This window comes from Macaca thibetana, chromosome 5, assembly GCF_024542745.1.
Source record: "Macaca thibetana thibetana isolate TM-01 chromosome 5, ASM2454274v1, whole genome shotgun sequence".
NCBI classification, from domain to species: domain Eukaryota; kingdom Metazoa; phylum Chordata; class Mammalia; order Primates; family Cercopithecidae; genus Macaca; species Macaca thibetana.
The window spans coordinates 19974536-19988109 of record NC_065582.1 but is presented as its reverse complement, the minus strand read 5'-3'; the positions used below and the strand labels follow the sequence as shown (position 1 = coordinate 19988109).

The window sequence follows — 13574 nt, the reverse complement described above, 5'->3', positions numbered from 1 at the left end:
AGGAAATAGCCCCATTCTCTCTGGGCCTGGAGGGGCCGGCAGGAATAACAGCTCTCTCAGCTTTTCAGCAGAAACAAGACATGAAATTGCTCCTTTCCAGTCTAATCACAAAGCGAATGGCAGTGTGCTCCCTGAGTGACTCACCGATGATTTTGAGCGCCTTTTTGTGCATGTGCATGCCATGTACACACACACGTTCCGGCACAAATCCTAACGCTGTCTGACCTTGCTATTGGTAGTGAGGATGCCTTTTCCATCTAGGAATTCTTCTCACATTCATTCAGTCTGGGTGAGAGGCTCTTCAACATTTTTCACCTATGGGAATCTAAAGGATGATGTGGTGGGTCACGGAGGGAAAATGAATACCCGCTAGCCACACTCTGGTTGTGTCGTATCCTCTGGTTTCACCTGGTTTCTCATCTGTATACATGAGGATTAATAACACTTCACTGTCGGGCTTATTATAAGGATTAGAAATAATATATGTCACTTGGTGCAGGGACTTAGTAAATGGCAGTTGTTAATGAAAATTATAGTTTTGTTAGTTTGGTTCTAACAGCAGTCTTAGTGTATAGGGTTCTAGGATATTAGTATCATTTTTCTTTTTCCTTTTTTTTTTTTTTGTGAGATGGAGTCTCACTCTATCACCAGGCTCGGGTACAATGGTGTGATCTCGGCTCACCGCAACCTTGGCCTCCCAGGTGCAAGTGATTCTCCTGCCTCAGCCTCCTGAGTAGCTGGGATTACAGACATGTGCCGCCACACCCAGCTAACTTTTGTATTTTTAGCAGAGATGGGGTTTCACCATGTTGGCCAGGATGGTCTCAATCTCCTGACCTCGTGATCCACCCACCTCAGCCTCTGAAAGTGCTGGGATTACAGGCGTGAGCCACCGTGCCTGGCCCAGTATTTTTCATACTATATTCAATCACCTCTTTGTTGAGTTATTAAAAAAAAAAAAAAAAAGAAAAACAACACCGCTCCATTTAAACTTCTAGCCTATTGGCCTGAAAAATGGAAATCTATGTCCATGTTATAATATAGGCATTTCCCCCATCAAAAATGAGAAGTTAAAGACTATGGGTTTACCAATAGGCCATTCCAGCTCTCAGATTCTGATATTTTATGAGCAAGAATCTCTCGTTTCTGTTGTTTTCTGCGTATTGCCTGGTTGTTAGGTACACTGCTTTGTATATTATCCCATGTTGCTTATGCTCTGAAATTACCATCATGCATTGTAATTACAAAAGCTGAGCTGGAACATCAAGTGCTAGTATCACGAGTTCTTTTTAAAACTTGAAAGTTTTAAAGAGATTTAAAATAGCTAACTGATTTATCAGCAAGGCTGCTGGCTACAAACCAGAGTGCTGAATTCTGATGGAGCGGTTCTCTGCGCCAAAGGCTTTTGACTGGCAGCCACTAGCCTGGAGTCTACTGACAGGCTACTACTATAGTCCATCTTAGCACCCACAAACAAAAGAAAATGGAGCCAAATACAGCTACGAACTAGTTCAACGCCCTCAATATACAGGTGAAGGAGGCACAGTGCAGAGTCAGCTTGCCAATGCTGAGTCAGCAGTTCTAAGGACCTTTTCGCTAAGACACCACATATGTAACTCAGAAGCAGTAAGATACTACACTTTGGGATAATCCTCAAAATGTTGGAACTGAAATTCAGGCCCCAGCACTATGCTGTTCCCACAGTTCTCTTCCTCTCTAGGACTGAGGAGTTCAGTGCCCCAACCCAGCTCTTTAATACCCAGGGATAACCTTTGCTTCAGGGTCCATGTAAAAGGGAGATCCAGGTCTGGGGTCTTTGTTCCCTTTGATTCAGTTGCCCTGGGTTCCCTAGCGATGGCTCAGCCCTGCAGAAAGACCTGCTAAGGTACCTGGGCTGCAGTGTCTTTGTTACCACGGCTACTGCCCTCTGTTCACAAGTGTGACATCACTGCCTTCTGACTTGTCCTGGAGGAAGGGGCTGTAGGAACCAAAACCACTGTGGGCTAGGGGCTGTGTTCCCTCATCTTTCCACTGTCAGTAGTAAAGGTTCTGGTCATAGCCACTTTTTAAAATTGAGACAGAGTCTCACTCTGTCGCCCAGGCTGTAGTGCAGTGGCATGATCTCTGCTCACTGCAACCCCCGCCTCCTGGGTTCAAGAGATTATTCTGCCTCAGCTTCCTGAGTAGCTGGAATTACAGGTGCATGCCACCATGCCTGGCTAAGTTTTGTAATTTTAGTAGAGATGGGGTTTCACCATGTTGGCCAGGCTGGTCACAAATTCTGGATCTCAGGTGATCCGCCCGCCTCAGCCTCCCAAAGTGCTGGGATTACAGGCCTAGTCATAGCCACTTAATAATAGCAGGACTTTGGGCAAATTTCAGTAAAGGGGCATTTGAACTATAACATCTCCAAGGTGCCTTCTAATTTACCTTTGCTATGGTCCCACAATTCCTCTTGGTCGGCAAAAGTTCGACTCCCCTAGCTTAAACACGATTCATAATATATAATATTTTTGACTTAAAGGAAGAAGCTTTATAATGCTCTACAACCTTGACTGGCTAACCAAAAGCAATGTGAGTGACAGCACTACAGCAAACCCCACAATCCGGCCAATTAGACAGCTAGCAGCCTTAGCCATTTGGAACACAGCTGTGAACCAGAAGTAGGCAACTGCAAGAAAACTCCATTCACTTAGCTCCTAAGGAGATATACAGCATTAGCCTCTATTCTTTTTTCAGGGCAATTAAGATAACGTGAGGGAAAGAGATCTAAAATGTAGGTTTTCCTGGAGCAGAAACTCTTCTGGGGATTGCTCATTGGTTAAAGAACTGTGGAACAGGAGGCCAATGTGAATGGAAGAAACTAATAAGCTGCTACTTCAGAACAATGGTCTTTTCACTCCCCCACCCCAACCCCTCTACTTCACACAGTAAATGCCTAGGAAAGCAGATTAACTCCTTCTGGTCAATCTGACCAGGCTTGGGTTTTCAGACAATTACTTCTCGCATCTAAAACAAGAAATGCACTGATTCCCGAAGACCCAATCCTCTCTCTGGCTAGTCTTTCCCAGAGTGAGGTGATTCACACTTTTTGGTCACAAATGCATTTATTAAAAACCAAGCAGTCTCCTGTTGCCCCACATCCTTCCTTGTTATTGCATCCTCCCTCCCTCCCAGCCTCAGCCTAGAAACTGCAGCCAGGTCTCCAGGAATACAGAAGGATCCCAGCCAGTGGCTGAGACTTGCACTGAGGTTTCTTTTCAGAAGTGTGGTCTTTAAATCCACAGCCAATGAATTAAATGAACATTTAATGATAAACAATGGCTATATTGTTAATTCCAGCCATCTCCATGAAAGAAAACAAAACTCCCTTAAAAACTGAATATATTACTTAGGAAAATCCATTTTACATTTGTCTCTATAATGTATTGGATGTATTATATTACAAAATTCCAAGAAGTCTTTTAAAAGACTTCTGTGTTTGTCCTTTGTCTTTGTGTCAATGAATGAAAAAAATGAATTAATTGCTTCTTTGAATCCTTAAGGATATATATTTGCTCTCCTGCCTTAGAAAAACAAGACAAGATGAGATCTTTAAATCATTTGCATGAGAAGAACTAACAGCATGGGTGCTGGCTCCCAAGCTCCTGTTTATATTTTATTATGACATTTGATACAACTTTAAAGCCTACCTCCTCCTCTCTCCTTCTCATCCTCTTCTTCTTTCAGCAGCTTGCCAATGGAATTATACCACTTGAACTGTGGGTCAGGGATGCCATAAACACTACAATTAATCAAGGCACTGTTCCCTTCCTTGACTATGATATGGTCAGTTCTGGCAATGATTACGGGCACAGAGCCCAAGACCACGTTAGTGCCATTTAAAGTGCTGTTAGTCACACTCTTAGCAGTGGCCAGAGTGGATACTAGGATTAAAAAGGGCACAGAAGGTAGAAAGCACACAGTCAGATGGCTCTTCAATCGATCCATCTTCTTTGCTTGCTCTGTAAGGCAATAGAGAGATGGTTTGCCAACCGAATCTTCTATCAGACAACACACTGTTCACAGCAGGTCATGGGACAAACCTGTCCTGGGTCCATAGAGTTGGTACTTGAGCAAGAACCTGTTTTTAAGGAAACAAAAATATATATACATAAACATTAGCATTCATCCATTAAAAATACTATAAAATGTTAGCAATGCAGCTAAAATACAAACATCTACATACTTTTTTTTTTTTTGAGATGGAGTCTCGCTCTGTCACCCATGCTGGAGTGCGGTGGGGTGATCCTGACTCACTGAAACCTCCGCCTCCCAAGTTTAAGCAATCCTCCTGCCTCAGCCTCCCAAGTAGCTGGGATTACAGGTGCCCACCAACATGTCTGGCTAATTTTTGTATTTTTAGTAGAGATGGGGTTTCACCATATTGGCCAGGCTGGTCTCAAACTCCTGACCTCAGGTGATCCACCCGCCTTGGCCTCTCAAAGTGCTGGGATTACAGGCGTCAGCCACCGCACCCAGTCAAACCTACGTACTTTTTAAACAAAATACAACCATAAGATGTTCTGGATGTGAATCATATTTCTCACAGAAATCATAATTTTGTTTTTTGCTATCAAAACATATAGCTTTTACAGGAACAAATATATTTTGTATATTAAATTTATATTTTACTCCATAGAGCTCAAAAATGGATTCAGGCTGCTTTCATTTACCATTACAAGCTCTCTTTCCTCCACATTACCTGCCTTCATTGTGGAGGACCTAATTGTTCACCTGGGTGCTCCTTAACCTCTTCTCTCCCAATTAACGTGACTTCTAGTCTATGTCACTGGTCATGGCTTGGGCTCTGCCGGCATTTGGAAGGGCTGCATCAGATCACTCTGGCATTCTCCTAACTCTCCATTACAGCTTCCAGAATGTTCCTTACTGTCTCATTGAACTTCCCATGCTCCTATGAGCTCCACCTCATCTAGCACTCTCTGCTCTGTGTTACTGTTACTTACGGGCTCCAGATCACTCATGTACGCCCTGGTTTCAATCTCACCTGCCTTCCACAGGCCGGGGAACATCACCAGACATTATGGTTGGCTGCACTTCTATATCCAAAGATCTAACCTTCACCTAGTCCTCTATCCTCCATTTCATTCTAATCCTACAGCCATGCCTTCTTCAAAGGCAGAAGTTGTTATTTCAATTCTGCTTACAGTAACACTGAAGGGGCACCTGGTGATGATAAATTAGCTTCAGATCATATTTTTTTTCAGTAGGAAAGAAAAGAGTTTTGTTTTGTCATAGATTTCCATACACCCCACTAAACTGGAGTGCTTTCCTGCCCTAGGAAGCCAACACATTACGCCACCAGCCGAAACCCTGTGGCCAAGGGAGATAGCACAGACTGCAGTGGCATGATAGACACTCTGCCATGACTTTGCAAATGTCTTTCTTTACTTGGCTAAACTTGTGGTTTCCTTTGTGGTTGGAAAGCTGGCCTATTGAATACAGAACAGCTGTGAAGAGCATGGCCTCGGGTGAGAGACAGACAAGGCCAGGATTCTGGACAGAACCACTTTCACTGGCTGTGTGTCTTGGGCAAGTACAAGACAATTATAAGGATTCACAATCAAATGTATATCAAACATGTATGTACTGTTGCCTTGATAAACAAGAATTATTAGCACATTGTATAAAGCATCCTTTATTGAAATTATGCTTCTCGAATCTGTTTTTAAGTTATGTCTTCTAAAAGCCAGACCTTGAGTTTTCTTTCCAACGTTATTATAAATTATAAATAATTATAAATGACTTTCAGCACTGGGTCCTTTGCAGGGGCTCAAGTCTGAGAATGCATGAGCTGCCCCCTTAGGTGTATTCTGTGGTGAGCATATTGAGGGCAAGAGCTGGGTCACTCATTATTGACTCCCTGGTGCCCAAGCCATAGCAGATGCCTGGCTAAACACCATGGGGGAGAATCAGAGACAAGACAGGTTGGGAGATGGGTTCTAATAAATATGGGTGGTAAATACAACTTTTTCCCCCAATTAAAGAGAATGCAACAAATGGAAAATCAAACTGAATTTTAAAGTGCGTATCTCAAGATACTCTCTTTTCAAACAGAGGCTCTCCATATTTGGCTTTCTACTTGCAAACACATTGTGCTAGCAGAGTAAAGAGAAGGGGACACTGCTGTGCTATTATATTTTAATAATGTCAGTAGGTGCTTTGGGCTACAAACACAGCAACTGTTCTGAAATGTAATCTAGTTCCCTTAGAGACCTTATGAGATACAGAAGCAGAGACTTTCATTTTATGCAGGAATTTCAGTTAGCAAAATAGTTTCCCTCTTCCTCATTTTTACTCTCATCCTCTCCCATCTGGAAGAGTTACTAAGGTACAGAAGACATAATGCATCATTTACAGGTTGTTCGTATAAAAGTGTTTTACTCTAAAATTCTGTGAAAATTGATTCAAAGTAAAGCACCAAATTAACACTAATGAATTAACAGTTTCAGTAAGAATTCACTCTCAATTTACTCTTTCACTTCAGATTTTTCAAAAGGTATTTATTATGTGCTGGGCACACTGCCAGGATTTAGGGGATGGGAAGTGCCACAAAGCTCAATAAACCACAGACCATGTCCACTCACAGTCTAGTAGGGGAAAGATGTACAGATAACTTCGATATGTTCTCTAGGTGCTATGAGCTTGGAGTTGGGTAGGAAGGAGGGGCACCGAATAGCTTGGGTGCCACCTAGAGATGATGTTTGTTGACCACTCATCCAGCATCCAGGCCCTCTTCTGCCTTTCCTTTCTGCAAGTCCCAGAGCTCACAGGGTAGAAACTTCTAGTCTTTCTCATCACCCCACGGCATGTGCACCTACCAAACTTGACACTGCTCCCTGGTGTATGATCTTGCACTTTTCTGTTTTGTGTTGAGGAAATTCCTTCTCGATTACAAGGAGAGCTCCTGGATAGCAAAAACTTACACATATAGTTCAGGAGGATTTCCATACTGCTAGGCACCCATAATCATGTTTATATACTTGCTGTATGAAGCCATGCTTATATGGAATCCAGTGGCAATTATTTAAGAACAAATTACAATGTGTTGCCTGAAGAACATAAGATATCACATGACTCTGGATGCTGGCAAAATATTCTGCAAATGTACTTTTTCAGCTTGTTTGATTAGGATCTTACAGACAGCACCACGAAAAGTTTGGCTGAGCCAGGCATAGTGGCTCACTCCTGTAATCCTAGCACTTTGGGAGGCTGAGGTGGGTGGATCACTAATATGGTGAAACCCCATCTCTACTAAAAATACAAAAATTAGCCGGGTGTGGTGGTGCACTCTTGTAGTCCCAGCTACCTGAGAGGTTGGGGCAGGAGAATCACTTGAACCTGGGAGGAGGAGGTTGCAGTAAGCCAACATGGCACCACTGCACTCCAGCCTGGGCGACAGAGCGAGATGCTGTTTCAAAAAAAAAAAAAAAAAGTTTAGCTGATAACAATCTAACATTGTGAAAGACATTTGAGCCAGCAAAGAGTAAAATAACAATCTAACATTGTGAAAGGGATTTGAGCCAGCAAAGAGTAAACCCTAAGTACTATAATCCAGCAGCTTAAAATGCAGTCTTTCAAAATACAAGAACAAAGACCACAGATTTCCAAAGCAGGCTTAACAAAAGCTACAATGGACAAGTTGTTAAACCTCATAATATTTGGGAAAACTTTGATAGACTACTTTATTTTCTATATATAGAACAAAAGAGAAATATTTAGCAAATATCAAATGTTCTTTATTTTGACCCCTTCCCTACCTCCCAGCCATTGTATTTTAGCTAAAAATGTTTAATAAAATGCTTTGTTCAGTCCTATTTCTTCTTTCTCCACCTATAATCAATAAGACTGTTGCCCATGTATTTCTGGAGCTAGAAGGAAAAGGAACTCTTGTGTAAGGGGTGTTTTGTACTAAATGAATATTATTGTTTTTCCTTGGCAGAGTCAATTTGGGTATTGCCCCATCTACTCTGATGAATAATTCGTAGAGTGATACAACTGGATTTTGTTGCAACACCTACTGAGAGTTACCCCTATTTTAATTTGCGTGGGAATGATGCCACAGGCACATAAGCTACCTTCTACATGAAAACACATTCTTCATAGGGTTACACTCATGAAGCATGGAGGGGAAAGCCCAATTTCATATGAATTGGAAAGTGGCAATAAAAGACTCATTAAGACATGAATGCTATCTTTTCAAAACTGGTAGTCAACTCAAGCCATTTCAGTTATGAATATGTTTCTGCCACTTCCTTTCCCATATATCATAATGAATTCAAAATATCCATGTCTTTTTTAAACAAAAATTAAAAATTTGTTTTTGCAATTAAAAAAATAATGAGAACAAAATTCTCATAGGCCCATTCTATCCCACCTAACATCTTTCAGGATCAGCATAGAGTCTCTTGAATAACATGGGTCTGTACCGCTCAGTCCACTTATATGCAGGTTTTTTTTCTTTAACAGAAGTTACAAGTTACACCAAGTGTGCCTGCCTCTCCTTCCACCTCTTCCACATCCATCACATATGAGACAGCAAAACCAGCCCCTCCTCCTCCTCCTCAGTCTACTCAACTCGAAGATGGTGAGGCTGAAGACATTTATGATGATCCACTTCCCTTAGTGAATGGCAAATATATTTTCTCCTTCTTAAGGTTTTCTTAATAACATTGTCTTTTCTCTAGCTTACTTTATTGTAGGAATACGGTATATAATACACATAGCATACAAAATATGTGTTAATGAGCTGTTCATTTCATCAGAAAGGCTTCTGGTCAATAACTGGCTATTAGTAGTTAAGTTCTGGGTCAAAAATTATACAGATTTCCAACTGCATGGGGAGGGGGTGGGTGCCCCAACCCATGTTGTTCAAGCATCAACTATACTGAATTTTAGGTAATCAGGGTGATCTCTGAATATAAACTATGGTGATACAGTTTGGCTGTGTCCCCACCCAAATCTCACCTTGAATTGTAATAATCCCCATGTGTCAAGGGCGGGGCCACGTGGAGATAATTAAATCATGGGGGTGGTTTCCCCCATATTTTCCTTGTGGTAGTAAGTCTCATGAGATCTAATGGTTTTATAAATGGGAGTTCCCCTGCACAAGCTCTTTTCTTGCCTGCCGCCATGTAAGACATGCTTTTGCTCCTCCTTTGTCTTCCACCATGATTGTGAGGCCTCCCCAGCCATGTGGAACTGTGAATCAATTAGACCTCTTTGCTTTATAAATTACCTAGTCTCAGGTATGTCTTTATTAGCAGCATGAAAACAGATACACACAGGAATCTAAAGTCAAGGGCCAAGAAATCTATGGAACAAGAATGTTCCTTTAGCCATTACTGCAGTCCAGAGTCAAATCATTTAAGTGATAAATCAGCTAAGTCTTATCTCAATGTCCAAATTCCTACTACAGAGATTCATATTGCTCTTTCTTGTCCATGTTCTAGAGTCTATTTCTGTACAGAGTTTCTCGAAGCCTCTAATCACACAAAGGTAATACCTAATTCAGATGGCAAATGTGATAATCACAGGAAAGTATGAAAGGGCAGTGCTTTTAGGTTACTTTTAGAAGCATCTAAAGGGGATCAGTTCAATCCAAATCGATATGCATTACCTGAGAAATGACCCTGTGCTGGGCACACTGCCAGGGGTTGAGGCGCACAGAGGTGAGACTCAGGCCTTTCCCCTCTTGTCAGAATCCAGCAGGGGACAGAGGAACATACATGGACAATTATAAGACAGTGTGACAGCTACCCATCACAGGGTGTCAAAGATCCACTGGGGCACCAGACAAGAGATCAAAGTATTAGTATATAGTTTGGATGAGCCAGGAAGAATTTTCTGGAAGTGATTCTTTAAAGAAGTCCCCAAGTGGACCAGGGGAGAGAAGCTGACCCAAAAGAGGAATAGAATATTGAAAGAAATGGTGATTACAGAGAACCTGGGGAAATGTCTGTAATTAGGCATTGATGGCCAGGTAGTGTGTGCAAGAACAGAGGAGGGGGAAGTAGGCTGGAAAGGCAGGCTGGCCCAGATAATGACCAGATAGTATGCAATGCCAAGGATGGGGGCACTCATAGGTTTTGAAAAGCAGAAGTGGCAGGGCTAGTTCTGTGTTTACAAAAATCAGCTTGATCCTCGTATGGCTGCAATGCAGAGCTGGCTAGGAGACTAGTATTATACAATATCCAGGAAGGAAATGAACAGGGGCCTGAACCAAAAGCAGCGGGGAAGGAAAGAAGTGGGTAGATGCAAAGAAGTACAGGAATTAGAATGTACAGAATGATTATTTGATAACAGGTTGAAGCAGTACAAGACCTCCTGACCAGCAGCACCTATGATTATACAGACAGCTCTTAGGAAGGGAGTGTCTCATTTGCTAAAAACCAATGCCTGGCACTGTCAGTGGAATACACAAATTAAGAAACTCAAACAAACCACTCCCTTGGGCAGCACTCTGCTGCCACTCTTGGATGAGGGCCTGTCTGCTAGCAGCGACCTGGCAGAGTACATGGTCGCTCCCGCCTGGTTCCTCACTGCTCCTCCTAGCTTCACCATCTCCTCTCTCTGTACCCCTGGCTGATGGACGGTGTTGTGATGACAAGCCACAGTTATGACATTTAAATATAAAAACTCACAAATTAAGAGCTATACAGCAGCACACCATGAAAAGAATTAGAGCCTTTTTAAAGTAGTTGTCCCTCAAGAGGAAAATGAGACTCAGGAGAGACCTCATGGCATTCTTGGTACCACATGCACTTATTAATTGTGTAGTGTTAGGAAAATTTCCAGCTACTTAATGGGTAGAACTAAATATACACCCAGACTTGCTGGATTGGTGTGAACAGCCACCAGATGAACTGTTAAAGCCCGTGGAACAACTGAGAGGGGCCACAACATTATTACTCCAACTACACTAACGTTCGGCCTCTACAGAATTTTATTTTATGCTGTTACTATTATTTTTTAATACACAGAAGGCACGTACTTTTTCAAAAACTGATCTGTGTTAAATCACTGTTTTTCAAACCTAAAAACAAACTACAGGCCCAGAGATGCCATCTTCATAAAACTTTACTTTTAAAGGGGCATAATATTAAGAAATCATTCTTGAATCTCCACACTTTGTTCACATGGTATGTTTTTCTGATTAAAAATAATACAAAATAAAGCTCTCAGAAATATACTGTTTAAATTGCCCAGGGTCATCGAATCATTATTTTAAAAAATCACTGTAATATGGAGATGACATGCTGTTGATATCCTACTAAACATAAATGTTGGTTAAGCCTGATCATCAAAAGGGAGACATTCAAGGGACCTTTACTACAGTCTTTTAAAGAGAAAAAGAGAATCACAAACCCTTATAAAGGAGGAGGGAAAAATTACATTAAAAGTTGCTCTCTCTCTATATATATAATTATTAAGCAAGATAAAAACACGTCTACACATCTCTTCTCAGAACTAGAACATTAGACTTGGAAAAACTTAGGTATCTTTTCATAAAGCATTTTCTTTATTCTAAAAAATGGAGGCCTAGAGAAGGTATGGTATTGCATATGGTTATGCAATTAATTTAGTGGCTTAGAACCAAAATAAAAAGACCATGATGGCTAATAATAATCCCAGATCAGGACTGGGATTGTTTTCTTAGTTCCATAAAGGCAATTATTAAATTGTTCTAGCACTTGAAACGTGCAATGAAGGCTATTCTAATCACAGGTATATCATTTGGAAGAGTTTATTGATGTTTCAGCACATACTTAATGTCAAATTCTTATTCTTACTCATTCATTCACGTATTAAGATAGCATCTCACTGTTACCCAGGCTGGAGTGCAGTGGCACCATCATAGTTCATTGTATTAATTGGGTCATCCTTAATTGATCAGAGAGACATTTCTCCAGAAATCTGATGATCCAAGGAATTAGTCAAATCTGGAAACTGAATAGAAATGGGACAGACACACTGGCGCATGGGGCCTTCATGCTGCCAGGCCAATCCCTAAAACGGATCACAATGCACATCAAAGGGTTACAATGCCGTATTCACATTTTTCTTTGATCTTTGACACCATCCTTATTAGAGTCTATATTCAATCTAAGCTGGAACAGAAGCATCTCTAGCTGCTGTCTTTCTTTTCATTAGAATATTTTTCCAACACTTCCCTCCTTTAAAAAATTATGTCCTTTCAAAACATTCTTCCTACTCATTTGGAGTACGCATGTAGAGATTTGAATTTTCATTCCAGTCCAATGAATTTATGTCACCTGCTAATCTGTAGATGGCACTACTTTTGCCAGCTTTCAATTATTTTTATTTGATCTCAAGCCCATTTTCCAAGAAGTTCCTGATGTATTTAGTGTGAAGCTCCTATATTCAGAGTGAAACCAGGCAGGAGCTGATGGATGTCTGGAAGCCTGGACACATCAGTGAGTCAGAACTCTTCTTTGGCTAGAAAAATGGCTAGAGGATGCCATGTACCAGGGAGGTGCTTTATGGAGGTGCTGATCCCTGGCTGCCTGCCCACAAGTCCAGGCTGCCCACGCTCTGCCTGGAGGAAGCAAACCCTGTCTTCTCTGCAGCCCATGCAGCACACTGTCTATAAATCAGAGGGCAATCTTCTTAATATGCTTTCCTAATATAACTCAGGACCTGAAATAATTGTGAGTTTACATTTTCTTGCTAATTCTGGATCCTTTGATAATGAAAGCGCCTTTCTCAATTCCTACCTCTCCCACCTATTTGATTGTGCACACATGGCTTTCCAACTGGCCAAACAAAACCCCCTTTTCTGGAACTGGGAGGGTAATTTCACATACAATCTTACAAAGGGTGGTTAATTATTTTGTGGTGGGACAGCTCAGAATAAAGCTACTTAACTCATCATGAGCCTGAAAGACAGTATTAATAGTACCCAACCGAGACACAGAACAACTTCTAACAGAAACACATACAGTGTTCTTAGCGACAGCGAGTGTGAAGAATTCACTGCAGGTCTCCCTGCAGTTGTGGAGCTGAGATTATAATACAGCAAACGATAGGATCAGGTGCCTGGGATGAGAGATGGGTTGGGCTCTGAGGTTAAGGTCAAGAACAGAAATTCTGGGGTGATGTGTGAAGAGGAGACCTGCTTAGAATTTTAGGATTAAGACCCACAAGCTGGGAGTGAGGATACTCACTCCTTTCCTCAATTTTTCATTTAGGAGATGACCCCTGGGAGTCAGCTGATCTCTCTGAGCTGTAGACTCATCTCTTAGGTCCTTTCCAAATCTATCATAATATGATCATGACAACCAGGAGTAAGACTGCGCTGGCAAAGGGAAGAAATGGTGAGGGGTAAAGAGAAAAGGGAAAGAACAAGGGAGTTCTTGGTGCACTGCTAAAAATTCCATTGCAGTAAATACAAATAGGGCAAAGCACTGTGATGGCCAAGCCATTTGTGACTTGGCAGATGGCCACAGACACAGCTTGTGCACCACGCAGCCCGTGAGAACTTGTCCTCCACA

At 41.6% G+C, this 13574-nt stretch overlaps 1 protein-coding gene across 7 annotated transcripts in view; it reads right to left on the bottom strand.

Annotated features, from left to right (window-relative positions):
* MFAP3L (microfibril associated protein 3 like) overlaps nt 1–13574 on the bottom strand; it is a 47175-nt gene that overhangs the window by 15953 nt on the left and 17648 nt on the right. For 3 of the 7 annotated variants that reach the window (XM_050792537.1, XM_050792538.1, XM_050792539.1), the window contains 2 exons: nt 4086–4123; nt 3693–4004 (listed from right to left, as the gene is read on the bottom strand). In XM_050792537.1, the coding sequence (XP_050648494.1) occupies nt 3693–4004; nt 4086–4123 (350 nt within the window). Of the gene's footprint in view, nt 1–144; nt 326–1770; nt 3613–3692; nt 4124–13574 lie in introns of those variants that run through there. The other 4 variants (XM_050792541.1, XM_050792540.1, XM_050792542.1 and 1 more) reach the window with 2 other exon arrangements.